At 42.5% G+C, this 17,631-nt stretch overlaps 1 protein-coding gene across 1 annotated transcript in view; it reads right to left on the reverse strand.

The window, feature by feature from the left end:
* The window catches only part of myo3a (myosin IIIA), a 599,990-nt gene that overhangs the window by 142,316 nt on the left and 440,043 nt on the right, over positions 1-17,631 (reverse strand). The window contains exons 25-27 of the mRNA XM_078535585.1: positions 17,193-17,304; positions 9,995-10,157; positions 1,540-1,663 (exon numbers count right to left, since the gene is read on the reverse strand). Coding sequence (XP_078391711.1) covers positions 1,540-1,663; positions 9,995-10,157; positions 17,193-17,304 — 399 coding nt within the window. The remainder of the gene's footprint in view (positions 1-1,539; positions 1,664-9,994; positions 10,158-17,192; positions 17,305-17,631) is intronic.

The following is a 17,631-nucleotide window of genomic DNA, read 5'->3' on the forward strand; positions in this document are numbered from 1 at the left end:
CTAGATTCCCACACGAGGGGAAACATTCTCTCAGCACCTACCCTGTAAAGCCCCCTCAGATCTTATCTGTGAAGTTTTTAACATTAGTAAAGAATGAAAGATCTTATCAACTCTTTATTTACTTTGAAAGCACAAAGGTGATCCAGTGAACTCCTGAAATTTTCTGAAAACTTTATTTTCAAAGTTGAAAGAGATGGCTACAGATTAGTTGTACATATAAGGCTAGGTTTTTGCTAATGAGGCAGGAAGCTTGAGTCAGGAGACCCATCTCCGTATAAATGGCACCCACTATTTCTGCTCCGGGCAGACGGGGCAAGGATAGAGTCCTGCTCCCTGAACCCGGAAGCAGTTCATAGGCGGCCACATGGGCAGGCTTGTTAGAAAGCCCAGTTCTCTAGGACTTTGGCCCAGTTGTATTAAAGGCTGTTAGGCCCTCTAACCCTCACCTATCACAATGCCCCCATTATGCACCCACTTTCCATGCCCCCTCCATGCCCTTCACGTGATCCCTTTATACTCCCATGCCCCCTTCATGCCAACTCATCCCAATATGCACTATGTGCAAAACCAATGAGCCATGTAGTAACAAAGGCAAGTCTTGAAATGTTCATGAAAAAAAACACATATTCAAAAATCTGCTTTCTAAAAAAATTGCTGCTCTTACAACCTTATAAAAGTGTCAGTTAGACATAGTTTAAGTCATAGTTTCAATAACACACAGCAGATACAAGACTTAATATTTTGTGGATAGATATACTTGTAGGTGAAAATTATGTTAGTCTGCAGTTATTTTCATAGGTTAAATGGCAGACCTTCTGATTCCACACTGTTGATGTGGAATTTCATGCACTGACCACCCAAAACATTAAATCACAGGCTTGTTGCCCAAGATTTAGTATTTATGAAAATTAATAGCTGAAAAATCATAGGCAACAGACCCATGATTTCCTGATATGCACAGTCAGCAGGCTCCGCTTCCTACTGAAAGTGCAGTAATAAACCAACTTGTCACAATACGATAGTGCATGATTTATTTATCTATGGCTACCTTCCTGTAAGCTGATGCGATTCCATCCTGCCCTTGTGTTTGAAAGTTTCTTCCTTCCTTTTGGACAATTGACAGTTAGTCGTGTGAAGGAACTTAGCTGTCACTAAGGTGGTGATCATGGAAGATCCAGAGTGGGAAATCTCAGTCAGGGCATCAAAACTAAACAGCTCAAATTATTTTATTAAAAGTAAATGCATTCAGGGTGCAAATCATTTCAATCAGCACCTAAACTGCTTACGCTTCACTTTCGGCCTTCCAATGTCACTGAGTCTCACATGGTTCTTTCAACTTTCTAACACACGCTGGGGTAGATTTTGACCTTGTGCGATAGCGTAAAGGGGGTGACAGTAAGTTGTCTTACAGGCTGTTATTTCCAGTGATGTGCATCAGGAGAGATGCAAAAAGATCCAACATAGTTTTATGCTGTTGCACAAAGTCAAAATCTACCCCTTGCAGTTCTTGTTTGGATTCTATTTTATAACAGGACTTACATTTTCATGTTGAAGTTCTTTCTGTCCATATAGCCTCTGTAGTGAGCCTGGATTTTAATAGCAGCACCTCTCTTTTCCTCCAGTATTTCTTTGTATTCTTTTCTGCACAGGTATCCTCTTGCAACTTAGATAAGCAAATTGTAAATAGTCATTTTATCACCCCATAATAGGAAAGTAAGGCACATTTTCATTGGTTTGTACTTTATGCTTCAGTTAATGTTTTTTGCCTCCTTTGGGCAATAAACTCTACTTTCAAGTTAATTTTCATGCATTCTGCAGAATGTGAAGGTGATTCAGATTCACAAACTTCCACCATTTTTAGCTACTATGCTACTGGGAAGCAGAAGGCATTGCCCAGAATCTCCCATTGCCTAGTGTCTTCCATATCCCTGTGTCTCCCATTGTCCTGTGCCCCCCATTGTTCAGTGTCTCCCATTGTCCTGCACCTCCCATTGTCCTGTGTCCCCAAATTGTCCTGCTTCCCCAAATTGTCCTGTGTCCCTCGTTGCCCTGTGTCCCCCATTGTCCTGTCCCTCATTGCTCAGTGTCACCCATTGTCCTGTGTCCCCCATTGTCCTGTCCCTCATTGTTCAGTGTCTCCCATTGCCCTGCACCTCCCAATGTCCTGTATCCCCAAATTGTCCTGTTTCCCCAAATTGTCCTGTGTTCCTTATTGTCCTGTGTCTCCCATTGTCCCATGTCTCCAAATTTTCCTGTGCCCCTCATTGTCCCTTGCCCCCATTGCTCAGTGTCTCCCATTGTCCTGTGTCCTCCATTGTCCTGTGTCCCTCACTGTCCTGTGTCTCTCACTGTCCTGTGTCTCCCATTGTCCTGTATCCCCCGTTGTCCTGTGTCCCCCATTATCCTATGCTCCCAAATTGTCCTGTGTCCCTCATTTCCCGATGTCCTCCATTGTCCTGTGTCCCCCATTGCTCAGTGCCTCCTGTTGTCCTGTGTCCCCCATTGTCCTATGTCTCAGTGCCTCTCTCTGTTTCAGTGTTTCCCTCTGTCTGTGTCTCCCTCTGCTTAATGGGCTGAATTTTATGGTCCCCTGATGGTGGCATGGTAGACAGGGAAGGTAGAAAATTGGGTTGCATGGCAGTAGCACCATGCCCATCATCTATCTGCTGCTGTGGGTATCTTACCCACGTGGAGGAGGTATTGGTTGGCTTGCTCACTAGGGGCCAACTGAGGCTCTTAAGTGGCTAATAAATGGCCAATTAAGGGCTTCCTCCTGCCACTGTGGGATGTTACCTGCAGCGCGGGAGGCCCACATTAATTGTCCAGGCCACCCAGTAAAAGCTGGCAGCCAAGTGGCTGGACCAGAGTGCGTGCCCCCTGTTTGGACAACCTGTGCCCATTGGAAGGCTCTTCAAGGCTTTCCCACCTCTATGTTTCTCCTGCCTACCCCCCAACCCCTCTTTGGCATCTGCCAGCCTAGCCCCGGTGAGACACCGGACTCACCTTGTTCCAGGCTCTTGGCTCCTCTTCTTCAGGGACTTGCTGTACTGCCAAAGGTCGCCACTGCTCTCTGTAGTGCTGCTGGAACAAGAGACCTGCCAGCCATTTGATAGGCTGGCAGGTCTTGGAGGCGAGACTTCCTCTCAGATGGGGCGGAAGTCCTGCCTCGAGCCAATTAAAGGCCCGATGGCACATTTTACACCAGACATTTTAACTTCAAGTACATTCTAAAAGATAATAACTGATTATAATTACAGTGGAAACGTTAAAAAGTCCTGTAAAATTCCTTACCAGCCTGGAGTTTAATAATCGTATGCTCTAGCTTCTGTTTTTCTATGGCAATGTCCTTTCTTACCTTGTGCCCTCTAAAAGCTGTTAGAAGGATAATATGTTAATTTTTTCATTTGCAGATGCATTATTGTTAATGCACTAGATAAACCTAATAGTTGTAATAATGGTGAAATGTCAGCATTCACCATCATTACGCTGTGAAATTGACAGCCGTGTCTGGCATTCGCACAGGCAAAGTTAAACACAGAAATCCAGAAGTTACTGTCAATGGCTCCACAGGGTGTACTGTTGAATTCCTTGGAGATGAAAATCATCCATAAATCATCAAATTGATGTTACCTTCTGCTTTTTGCATCCTATCCTCACTGTAAAAACCCTTGAAAAAGTTACACCTTGTTGAATGAAGTTTAACTGGATTTTAATGGTGTAGTAGGTTATATTAATTGCTGAACAATCTCTCTGTCCATGAAAAACTACTTATATATTTGTGTATTTTCCAATTCCTTCATTCCATGATAAAAATACCAAGATTCTATTAAAAACAAAAATTATTTTATTTAATTATTTATGATATTCCATTTTCTATCTTAATCCCAACTACGTGTCCTAATCATTATTTTGAATTTTGTAGGATTATAAAATGTGAATGATAAAACCTGCTCGTTACTTCATGGTTTGCTCGCTCTGTGAGTTCTTTAATGTGATTGACAACTTAGCCTTTTGATGAAATGACTTTGCTGGACACCAAAGATCCTATATAGTTCATGCCAGAATGAAATTACCGTCAGAAAAGAGGAAATCCACACCATAGAACTTGCTAGATCTTTGTGGGTAGTTTCCATTAATGTCAGAGGTGAGTGCTGTCATTTCAATGTGGACAGCAAGATCCAAGCCCCAACGTGTCTGTTCTCTCCACAGATGCTGATACTCCTGCTGTGTCTTTCCGGAATTTTAGGGCCAGAATTTTCCCGCCGGCGATTTGGGGGCGGGGGAGGAACCCCCGAAGCCATCCCGGTCCATTTAAATTTTTAGTAAGGCGGGCGGACAGCGAAATCAGCTGTCCGCCCGCCGACCTGTCAATGGCCAATTAAATCCATTGATAGGATCGTTCAGCTCATTGAAAGACCTGCCCGTCCAACCTTAAGGCTGGCGGGCAGGCCAGGAGCCCCAGCGGGCTTCTGAAAAAAGATGAAACTTCATCCACTGGCGGGATGAGCTTTCATCTCAGTTTTTAAAAAGTTTCACTCATATTTATTAACATGTCCCATCTCATGTGACAGTGTCACGTGAGGGGGGACATGTTAATACGTTTTTCTTTCTTTATTTTTAAAGTTTTTTAAACATTCAGCGCTCTCCCTGAGACAGCACTTAGTCTCAGGGAGCAGTGCGCTCTTTTGCGCGCATGCGCGAAAGAGTGCACTTTGACAGATGGGGAATCCCTCCACCCCCCCGCACAGGAAGCGCTATGTGCTTCCTGTTGGGCAGGCCACTGGGCGGGCCTTAATTAGCCCGCCCACTCAAAATGGCGGCCAGCCCCATTTCTGCGGTGGAGTTCGGCTGCCCGCCCGCTGCCGAGCCGGAGGGGCCCATCCGCCCATCAAGGTCAAAATTCTGGTGTCTTTGTATCAAACACTTCCATGTCAGGTATAGCACCAGAGTTCAAAATTTCCTCTACCTTGGCCTAGCAATAATCTTCAGCTCTAATTTTAAAAGAGCATCCCTGCTGCTTTCCAGGAAATCATTTCTCCCCTTTCCTGCAAGAGTCATCCTTTGAGCTCTGTCAGTGGGATTGCGACTTTCAGGACAGTTTTGTATTGTGGACCAACACACCATAAGAACAGGATTGATCAGACTACACATTTTGTATTGAAAGAAAGACTTGTGTGTACCTAGCACTTTTCACAATCTCAGGATGTTCCAGAGCATTTTACAGCCAATGAAGTACTTTTGAAGTGGAATCACTGTTGTAATGTAGGAAATGTGGAAATCCTGGAACTCTCTCCCTAATAGCACTATGGGTGTACCTACACCATATGGATTGCAGCAGTTCAAGAAGGCAGCTCACCCTCACCACCACCTTCTCAAGGATGATTAGGGATGGGCAATAAATGCTGGTTTAGCCAGTGACACCCACATCCCATGAGTGGATTAAAAAAAAATAATGACCAGTTGAATTTGTTTAAGCCGTGGTGTTTGAGGGATAAATATAAACATTGGCTAGGAGACAGTGGAAAACTGCCCTTCTTTTCTTCAAAACAGTACACTGGGATCTTTTATGTCCACTTGAGTGGGTGGATGGGCCATCATTTTAATGTTTCTTCAGATGTCGGCACCTCTGACAGTAACATCAGCACCTCTGACAGTGTAATGTTCCCTCAGTAATGCACTGGATTTGGCGTAGATTTTCTGCTCATGTCTCAGTAGTGGGGGCTTAAATTCACAATCATCTGATTCCAAGAGGAGAGGGCTAACAAGTGAGACACAGCTCACATCTAATATTGTACTCCTGCAGCTAGAAGACAGAGGAGGCTTTAATTCCATCAGCCTGGGTTTTATTCAATGAAGTCATAAAACTAATAGACCAGTTTTTCACCCCAGTTTCTAATGATCTGCGTATAGGACTCTGATCAGAGCAGAAATCTCAAAAGGCATATAAGATATGCGGTGAGCTGCTGGAATTTGGACAGATTTAATTAAATTTAAAAACAATTTGTCAGGGGGCAGAACAATTGAGCTGCACTTATTACGAAACCTGGAGACAGTGAAAAAAGAAATCTAATAATAGATGCAACAACAAAAGCAATATGTTTCATATAAACTTAATAAGGAGAACCAGAGCTTGAATGAAATAAAGCTTTCATTGACAAAAATGCAATTAAAGTTTGGTATTTGTGTTGTTTTAAACGTTGTATTGCAATGACCCATTTGTTGAATGTAACAAATACTTATCTGTAGATCTGTAGAGTATAAGTAAATGCACTGTTAATGTAGGATTAGTCAGAATACAAATAATACACTCATTCGTTGCTGCATCCTATTAATATTGCTTTGCTTCTGATATGCATTTTTCATACGTTTCTGTTTTTTTCTCCTGTATGTCATCATTTTGCGGTCTTCATTTAAATTTGATGCTATTGTACTGCTTTGATGTGGTAGCTTCACCATCAATACTTTCTTTCCTTCTCTCAATTTCTCCCAATGTATTGTCTCCTGACTGCAATTCAAGCTGAGGTATGGCACTTTGGTACAAAGCAACCATCAATTATTCTTTGTGTGTGTGATTCTTGTCTGAATACTGCTCCACAGAAATTACAATGGGGCATAAGGACAACCCTCATGGAAATTCAAGGCTACACTATTTAATTGTTGACAATTATATACTGGAGAACGTTTAACGTAGAATGACACAGGGAACTCGTGGTTTTAGTAGTTTAACATATGGAAATATGTGATAAGGAATATGACAGAATACTATAGAGGTAAGTACAAATAGTGTTCTTCAGGGGTTAAAGTTGATGCCTGCTCCAGGAGTAGAGAATGGGGAGGTGATGGCATAGTGGTATTTTTGCTGGACTAGTAATCCAGATCCCAATACTATGGCTACATGGGCAAGTCAGAGGCTAGGAATCATGCGATGAGTAGCTCACCTCCTGACTCCTTAAAGCCTATCCATCATCTACAAGGCACAAGTCAGGAGTGTGATAGAATAGTCCCCACTTGCCAGGATGAGTGCAGCTCCCACAACACTCCAGAAGCTTGACACCATTCAGGACAAAGCAGCCTGTTTGATTAGCACCACATACACAAACATTCACTCCCTCCACCAATGACGCAGAGTAGCAGCAGTGTGTGCCATCTACAAGATGCACTGCAGGAATTCACCAAGACTCCTTCAACAGCACCTTCCAAACTCACGACCACTACCATCTAGGAGGACAAGGGCAGCAGATAGATGGGAACACCACCACCTGGAAGTTCCCCTCCAAGTCACTCACCATCCTGACTTGGAAATATATCACCGTTCCTTCACTGTCACTGGGTCAAAATTCTGGAACTCCCTTTCTAACAGCACTGTGGGTGTACCTACACCACATGGACTGCAGTGGTTCAAGAAGACAGCTCACCACCACCTTCTCAAGGGCAATTAGGGATGGGCAATAAATGCTGGCTCAGCCAGCAAAGCTCACATCCCATGAATGAATAAAAAAAAGACTATGTTGACACTTCAGGTAAGAGTGTATGTAAATGCTGAATTTTTGAGGTGCAATGTTTCAGACAAGGCGTTAAACTGATCATCTGCTTGTTTGCGTTGGAGTAAAAGATCTCATGGCACTGTGTGAAGAAGTGAAGGAAGATATAATGGTGTATTGGCAAAATTCATCTCTCAGTGAAAACCTCTGAAAGCATTTGCTGTTTGTGGGATTTTGCTCTTTGCAAATGGCTGTCATATTTGCTTAAATAGAAACAGTGACTATAGTCAAAAACCATTAATTGCTGTGTAGTGGTTTGACATATGTTTAAAAGATGAAAGTTCTTTCTTTCTATACTCCACTTTGCAGTTGAACTTTATTAATGGATGGAAACCAGGGTTTAAATAACATAACAAGTTTTTCTCAATTATACAGTCAGGGAGAGATTTTCACGATTTTCTCAAAAAATTAAATGAGTTGGGATAGAATTTGGTCCTCTTCCTTGCACCCAGGTGACAAATGGGGTAAAAATGGATCAGTTTCAAGGTACAACGTCCAACGTTTGATTAGCGCTTGCGTTATGTGCACCATCATATTGGTAAAAACAGCTTTGATGGCACCTAAGCAGCTTTGTTAGCATCCTAAACAGCCACCGAAAAGAGACTTTAGGCCCCAGCATATGTAAGTGAGGGACATAATGCATGTTTCAAGCTCCCTCACCAAAACTGGTTGGTGGTCAGCGGAGCAGCTGCCGGTCAACACTGAATTCTTCAGCAGGACCTCAGGCTGCTAAGACAGCTAAGTTTATTTCTTCAAATGTCTATCCAAAGTCACTGCTGTGGTACCAGGAAAAGCAGGAATGCTCCCCTGACTCCATAATCCTTGTGATTGGCATCCCTACCTATTCATTTCAACTCCAACTCTCCCATGATTTACCTTCAAGCTACTGCCGGCTTTACAAATGGCCCTATGTTTATCTTTGAAAAAAGGATGAGCTTTGTGTGTAGCATAACAGGCACCAGAAGCTCAACCAAGTTAAGCAAATGAGGCCCGGGGACCAACTTTGGGACAGCCTTGGACCTCTTGGTTGTGGTGGACACTATTGGCATGCTGCTGGTTATGGGTCCCAATTTCTGCCCCTCTGGACCTGATCTGAGGGATTAATGTCATTGTTTTTTATTTGCTTATTCTCTTATATTAACATTATTATAGGAGAAATGAACAGAAATATCCAATCCCTTAGCTATTGTCTTCATGCTAGAACTGAAGATAAAAAGGAACTGATAATAAGAAAGATTCCTGTTTTAAATAGGGATTTAATCTTATTGAAGTGAATCGGAAAAATTTGTTCTGATCAACATTTCTCATGAACTCAACAGTCTGCAGCCTTTAGGTCAATGGTAATGGACCTTTCAGTCAAGTTTTGAATTCTACTCCAGCACCCACCTTTGCTGGTATTTATATACCACATATATGTTATTTCAATGAAATATTTTTAAAGTTCACAAAAATAATGATCAGTGACATTTGAATTAATGGAACTATTTGTACCATGAATATTTGTTTGAAGAGAAAATTCAACTGAATAATAGCTTTGCTAGTTTTTAATTATGATGTGAACAGAATACTTGATTAAGACCCATGGTACCTGATTTATAACATGCATATGGTAGTCTCCATTCTTGTTGCAACTTAATTTTTGTGGACTTAATATGTTGTGTTACAATGGGTTTTGAATATCCCATGGCACAGAATAATTCAGGAGCCAAGACTGCTGAAACAGAGAGCCTTTTTAACTGAGGATGGAGTCAAAATTATGGCAAAAACCAGATCTGTCCTCAACTATCACTAGATGTGGTAGATTTTAAATTTTGGGTGGTTGACTGGAGGAGTCAGGGCAAAGAGGCCACAGCCATTTGAGGCATAAAATCAAAGAGTTGTGAATGCCAAACAAGCATCTCAACATAGCCTGAAATACAATTCAGGTCAGTGCAATGTCAGATTACCTGAGGGTCACCTGATTAGCAGAAAGGTAAGCTTTTGGAGGAGGTTTCCAATACTGGAGGGTGGAGTATTGCCAATGGGTCAAGTGACTCAGGGACTCAAAAAATGAATTTTAAACTTATCTTTTGGGCTACTTTATTCATTTGTAAAGATTCTGAAAATAGTCATCAATGTCCAAGGTACACCATAGGGCTCTAATCTGTATAATTAAAAGGCCTACAACCTGAAACAAGTGGTTTTCCCACTAGTAGGCCCTTTCTATGATGCAGAGCTGGAGGGGGAAATTGATAGTGGGAATGAGATGGTAAGTACTGCACAGCTTTTTGAAAAGCATTACTGCCAAGCTTATGCCATGTATCTTAAATTAAAATCTACCCTTCTCAATGATACATATGCACCTGCATTAATTGTTTTGGCTCTTTATAGTCTTGGTATATCTGATCACCCACAACTAAGCAAAGTTCATGATATTCTAAAAGATGGCAGCATGGTCAAAGATGAGGATTTACCTGACTGAATGGCGACTGCACTCTGTTGTCTCTTCTCTTGCAACCTACTGTATCTTTTAGCTCCAAGCCAGCCTTTCACATAGGCCTGTACCAGAACTATTCGATCTGTTATTTCTTTCTTCATGAGATTGAGCTGTTCCACATGGTAATATTTAAGAAACACCTGGAAGCGAAAAGCAGAACAGAGAATAGTGTGTCAAATAACATCACGGGTGAAGGGAGATTGGATAAAAAATGTTCATTTCTCTGAAAGTTGCTCCTCACATTGAAATATTTTATCAAAAAATGCTGATAGGTTCTGCAAATTAAGACTAAGATTGGTTACATTTGGTCGTACAGAACTTGAGTATTGCTGAAAAAAGAGATATGATATTTCTGTCTTACACTGATCAAGATGGCTTGCAAGAACTTTTATTTTATTCATTCACAGGATGTGGGCTTTGCTGGTTGGGCCAGCATTTATTGCCCATCTCTAGTTGCCCTTGAGAAGGTGGTGGTAAGCTGCTTTCTTAAACCACTTCAGTCCATGTGGTGTAGGTACACCCACAGTGATGTTAGAAAGGGAGTTCCAGAATTTTGACCCAGCGACAGTGAAGGAACGGCGATATATTTTCAAGTCAGGGTGGTGAGTGACTTGGAGGTGAACTTCCAGATGGTGTTCCCATCTATCTGCTGCCCTTGTCCTTCTAGGTGGTAGTGGTCGTGGGTTTCGAAGGTGCTGTCAAAGGAGCCTTGGTGAATCCCTGCAGTGCATCTTGTAGATGGTACACACAGCTGCTACTGTGCGTCGTTGGTGGAGGGAGTGAATGTTTGTCGATGTGGTGCCAATCAATCTGGCTGCTTTGTCCTGGATGGTGTCAAGCTTTTTGTGGGAGCTGCACTCATCCTGGCAAGTGGGGAGTATTTCGCCACACTCCTGACTTGTGCCTTGTAGATGATGGACAGGTTTTGGGGAGTCAGGAGGTGAGATACTCATCGCATAATTCCTAGTCTCTGACCTGCTCTTCTAGCCACAGGATTTATATGGCTAGTCCAGTTCAGTGTCCGGTCAATGGTAACCCCAGGATGTTGATAGTTGGGGATTCAGTGATGGTGATGCCATTGAACATCAAAGGGTGATGGTTGGGTTCTCTCTTGTTGGAGATGGTCATTGCCTGACATTTGTGTGGCGCAAATGTTACTTGCCACTTGTCAACCCAAGTGTGGATATTGTCCAGGTCTTGCTGCATTTGGACATGGACTGCTTCAGTAACTGAGGAGTCGCAAATGGTGCTGAACATTGTGCAATCCTCAGCGAACATCTCCACTTCTGACCTTATGATGGAAGGAAGATCATTGATGAAGCAGCTGAAGATGGCTGGGCTGAGGACGCTACCCTGAGGAACTCCTGCAGTGATGTCCTGGAGCTGAGATGACTGACCTCCAACAACCACAACCATCTTCCTTTGTGCTAGGTATGACTCCAACCAATGGAGAGTTTTTCCCCTGATTCCCATTGACTCCAGTTTTGCTAGGGCTCCTTGATGCCACACTTGGTCAAATGCGGCCTTGATGTCAAGGGCAGTCACTCTCACCTCACCTCGGAAGGTCAGATCTTTTATCCATGTTTGAACCAAGGCTGTAATGAGGTCAGGAGCTGAGTGACCCTGGTGGAACTCAAACTGGGTGTAAGTGAGCAGGTTATTGCTAAGCAAGTGCCACTTGATAGCACTGTTGATGACCCCTTCCATTACTTTACTGATGATCGAGAATAGACAGATGGGGCGGTAATTGTCTGGGTTGGATTTGTCCTGCTTTTTGTGTACAGGACATCCCTGGGCAATTTTCAACATAGCCGGGTAGATGCCAGTGTTGGAGCTGTACTGGAACAGCTTGACTCAGGGCGTGGCAAGTTCTGGAGCACAAGTCTTCAGTACTATTGCCGGAATATTGTCAGGGTCCATAGCCTTTGCAGTATCCAATGCTTTCAGCCATTTCTTGATATCACGTGAAGTGAATCGAATTGACTGAAGACTGGTATCTGTGATGCTGGGAACCTCCGGAGGAGGCCAAGATGGATCATCCACTTGGCACTTCTGGCTGAAGATTGTAGCAAATGCTTCAGCCTTATCTTTTGCACTGATGCGCTGGGCTCCTCCATCATTGAGGATGGGGATATTTCAGGAGCCTCCTCCTCCAGTGTGTTGTTTAATTGTCCACCACCATTCATGACTGGATGTGGCAGGACTGCAGAGCTTAGATCTGATTGGTTGGTTGTGGGATTGTTTCGCTCTGTCTATTGCTTGCTGCTTATGCTGTTTGGCACGCAAGTAGTCTTGTGTTATAGCTTCGCCGGGTTGACATCTCATTTTTTAGGTATGCCTGTTGCTGCTCCTGGCATGCCCTCCTACATTGTTCATTGAATCAGGGTTGATCCCCTGGCTTGATGGTAATGGTAGAGTGGGGGATATGCCTGGCCATGAGGCTACAGATTGTGTTTGAGTACAATTCTGCTGTTGCTGATGGCCCACAGTGCCTCATGGATGCCCAGTCTTGACTTGCTAGATCTGTTCGAAATCTATCCCGTTTAGGACGATGGTAGTGCTACACAACATGATAGAGGGCATCCTCAATGTGAAGGCGGGACTTCGTCTCCACAAGGACTGTGTGGTGGTCACTCCTACCAACACTGTCATGGACAGATGCATCTGTGGCAGGCAGGTTGGTGAGGATGAGGTCAAGTATGTTTTTCCCTCTTTTTCGTTCCCTCACCACCTGCTGCAGACCCAGTCTAGCAGCTTTGTCATTTAGGACTCAGCCAGTTCGGTCAGTGGTGGTGCTTCTTAGCCACTATTGGTGATGGACATTGAAGTCCCCCATCCAGAGTACATTCTGTGCTCTTGCCACCCTCAGTACTTCCTCCAAGTGGTGTTCAACATGGAGGAGCACTGATTCATCAGCTGAGGGAGGGCACTATGTGGTAATCAGCAGGTTTCCTTTCCCAGGTTTGACCTGATGCCACGAGATGTCATGGGATTCAGCGTCCATGTTGAGCACTCCCAGGGCAACTCTCTCACGACTGTACCACTACCTCTGCTAGGTCTGTCCTGCCGGTGGGATAGGACATACCAAAGGATGGTGGTGGCGGTGTCTGTGACATTATGTGCAAGGTATGATTCAGTGAGGATGACTATGTCAGGCTGTTGCTTGACTAGTCCATGAGACAGCTCTCCCAATTTTGGCACTAGCCCCCAGATGTTAGTAAGAAGGACTTTGCAGGATTGACAGGGCTGAGGTTGCCGTTGTCATTTCCGGTGCCTAGGTCAATGCGGGGTGGTTTGTCCAGTTTAATTCCTTTTTTGTGACTTTGTAGTGGTTTTGATACAACAGAGTGGCTTGCTAGGCCATTTCAGAGGGCGCTTAAGAGCAAACCACATTCCTGAGGGTCTGGTGTCACATGTAGGCCAGACCAGGTAAGGACGACAAATTTCCTTCCCTAAAGGGCATTAATGAAGCAGATGGGTTTTTACAAAAAAAAATCGACAATGGTTTCATGGTCATTAATAGACCTTTAATTCCAGATATTTATTGAATTCAAATTCCATCATATGCCATGGCTGGATTCAAACCCAGGTCCCCAGAGCATTAGCCTGGGTCTCTGGATTACCAGCCCAGTGACAATACCACTATACCATCGCCTCCTGTCAGCACCCAATCAATCAGCACTCTCTTCTCATGCAGTACGATTTGTTGTTCCCCGGTTACTGTTAGTAATTTCTTGCAAGCTAATCGAATGCGTGCAAGATGAAATATTTTGACAGCATGTCTCTTTTTTCAGCAATATTTGTGACATTATTAGAAACCATTCAAATTATTACATTGAATTTTTATTCCCTTTTTAGTGATTTCTCTTATATGTTCTCTTACATCACAGACTATTTCCTGGATGAAGGTATGGTGGATAACCTATCTCCAAGTTTTTAACAGTGTATAATTTAATTGACATTTGAGTAACTTGATTATATCAGTCTGCGACCAAAAAATGGCCTGGCTGGAATTTCCTTGAACCCAGTCTAAGGGTGCCATCTGGGTGGTAACTGGTGTAATAGATTACTTGTCTGTTGTAGGGCCCAGACAATTTGTGTTAAAATTAAATCAATGGAATAAAAATCAAGCATAAAGGCAGGCAATCTGTTTCACCAGGCTACTGCCTGATGGAGTTAAAAATTACTCCCAATGTATTTTATTATTTAAATGTTTGTTGCCACAATTATGATCCTACTGAAATCATTTCTCATGAACCTGTGGAGAAAAATTAATATACTTTGCAAAGACATGTTACTGACAGATTGATGTCAGCCATTGAGTTACAGGTCTTGAACTTGACCACAACATGCCTTCTAGGAAAATGCAGCAGCACAGATTCCAGGGATCAAACTTTATTACATTTGTCAGGCTGTTTTTCTCTTGGGCCTTTGTTTCTATCATTTGCTGGCCAGCTGTGAAGGTTCTTGTACAACCCTACACTAATGTCATTATGTTTGTACCTTGAGGATTACTAGCATATAGTCTTAGCACTAGAACAAAGGTGATTTTTGCCAAATGCATGCAGGTCTGATGCAGTTTCCTCTACTCCCATCTGGGAACTACTCCATGATTTATTTCCTCACCAAATGATTACAATATTAATATCAAACTTGCATTATCAAATGTTTGATGTTTCTTATTCAATAATAGACATTCACCAGAGGTTTTGTGCATATATGTATTTTGCTAAATTTATATTATAGGACATTTTAAAATATATTTTGTGTCTGAAAAGATTATTTGCCCTAGTTGCACTTTTCATTCTTGTGTGTTTTCATGTTACAAAATCTTGTGTAACTTCTTCCAAAAATTTGAAATAGAAAGTCACTAAGTTAATTTTAAAATGTTCATGAAGTGGTTCATTTTGTGAAAATATAGATAAAATCTCATTATTTGGCAGATTTTTAAGAGGCTGTTATGAAAGAAATACCTGGGTCTAGAAATTCATGTGCCTTGTTTTTTGGGTGTGAGAATCGCTATTCACAGTCCAATGGTATTAATTCAGATCATGATTACCATCACACAGATTTGTACTCCCACCTCATCTGCATGATGGTAATATCTGACTGAATGAGTCCCACACTGCTTTCTTCTTCTTAATTCTGCCAGATGCCTCTGTGCTTAACGTGGGCTGAGTAGCATTGTTCAGAAACCACGTGATGCAGCCAGCCTGCCTTTCTTAAAGACAGCCTGCCCTTCTTAAAGGGAAGCTGCACTGAAGAATATTGCTGCAATCCAAGTGATGGTGAAGTGAACTGTAGGGCAGAAAGATGGTCACAGTGTAATGCACATGCAAATTGAGATGCTGAGTACATTAGCATGTTGGACAGCCCACAGCTCTCTTGAAGAGCATAGAGGAATCCAACTCAAAGTTGGAAAAGGGCATAATGCAGAGTTCACCTTCTTTGCAGTCTCTGCTCCACCTCCCTATCATGTTGTTGACCCAGAGCCACTGCCATTTCTGTTACCCATACCTGTTGCAGCCTTTGTGTGGATAGGTCACCTACCCCTCTGTCCTCCCTGTGAGGATGCAACAACACTTTGCAGCAAATCCAGGAGCTTACACAAAAGATCTCCAGAAACACCCCACCAGACACTTTATAAAAGAAAAGGTCGTTAAAAATTACCTTACATGCAATTTGGGTATCTTGCCTTTTATGGTGCATTAGTGCACAGCCCATCTTGGAATCTCACCTGATCTTTGCAGAGTGAGGCATGATTTCATTGCCAGGATTAACACTGCACAAATTTGAAATCCTGACATTTCATCGGCTGGTTAGGGCATGTGTCGCGAAAAGTGGTGTTATGCCTTTGTAGCACCTCCTCCAGCAGCACTATGCAACTGAATTTTACATCCCTTATATTTATATAGCAGCTTTCATGACTGCCAACATCCCAAAATAATTCACAGTCAATTAACACTTTGAATAACCAATTTCGACACAACCATGTGCCACAAACAGCAATGAGATAAATGACTATATAATCTGCTTATAGTAATGTTGGCTAAGTGACAAATGTTCGCCAGCACACCAAAAAATCTTCCTTGGTATTCTTCGACTATTGCGATGAAGTCTTTTGCATCCACCTGAGAGTACAGAGGTTTGTGAGTTCAACATTTCATCAAAAGACCACAATATAGTCCTCCCTCAGTACTGTCCTGAAATGTCAGCCTAAATTATTTGTTCAACATAAGAACGTAAGAAATAAGGAGTAGTTCAGCCCCTCAAGCCTGCTCTGCCATTTAGTAAAATCATGGCTGATCTTCTGCCTCAATTCCACTTTCCTGCCTGTCTTCTCCAAATCCCTTGATTCCCTGAGAGAGCAAAAATCTGTCTATCCCAGCCTTAAATATATTCAATGATGAAACATCCACGTCCTTCTTGGGTAGAGAATTCCAAAGAATCACAATCCTCTGAGTGAAGAAATTTCTCCTAATCTCAGTCGTAAATGACCAGCCCCTTATTCTGAGACTGTGTCCACATGTTCTAGACTCCCCAGCCAGGGGAAACAACCTCTCAGTGTCTACACTGTCAAGCTCTTGCAGAATCTTATATGTCAATGCTCTCACCAAAGGAACCAATCTAGCTCAAGGGGTATGGTAATGGGCATTTTACAAAGTTGGCAATTAAAAGCTGGTACAAATGACTATGAACCTGTTAGATTGTTGTAAAAACTCAACTGGCTCACAAATGCCCTTTAGAAAAAGAAATATGTAATCTTTAACCAGTCTGACATGTATGTGAATCCAGTCACACACCAACATGTTTGATTGTTAATTATCCTCTACAATGGCCTGGCAAGCCACTCAATTTATAAAATCTCACTGCTTGGTTCAAGAAAGAAGGTCCTCTGTTACCTTCTCAGGCCAACTAGAAATTAACAATAAATGCCAGCCTTGCCAGCACTACCCATATCCCGAGAATGAAAGGAAAATGTCTGGAGCGGGATTTAAGTTCACAACCTTTGGACTCAAGTCACAAGCATTCTACCACTGAGTTGAGACTGACACCAATTAAACAATCAAATGCCAAATAAGAAGCCGCATAATTCAACTAAAGAAAATTTCAATGCCAAATTAGGCACACAACTGAATGAACAGGTAAGTAAAAAATATAATGAAGAACCCTACTTTGGTCTTCCCCAGAACCCAATTTTCGAGTTTAGCTTTTTCCAAAATGGCAGCACATATATCAGGATTCACTGGTGGTTCTTCAGTTGACTTGAATGCAAGAATATAGTATCTGTAAAGAATAAAAATAAACAGTTTTCTGAAAGAATGTCACATTACAGGTAAAGACTAATTTCACCAAATCACAGGTGCTCTTAGTAATTTTCCATCCATGAAAACTAATGAAAGGAATATTTTAGGGAGCATGTAGGATCTGAGGATTTCCCTGCAACTGCTGGCACCATGTGTAAGACTGCCTGCTCCTGCACATTATCTGTCGTAACTAGTCATTTAAGTGGAGAGGATGGGTATGTGACATCATTCTGAGACGCAGCTTCATTATCTGTTCTTGGATCAAGGATAAATCCTTGGCCCCCTCTTATTTCTCATCCAAATGCTG

The sequence above is a fragment of the Cetorhinus maximus genome, chromosome 3 (assembly GCF_964194155.1).
Source record: "Cetorhinus maximus chromosome 3, sCetMax3.hap1.1, whole genome shotgun sequence".
NCBI classification, from domain to species: domain Eukaryota; kingdom Metazoa; phylum Chordata; class Chondrichthyes; order Lamniformes; family Cetorhinidae; genus Cetorhinus; species Cetorhinus maximus.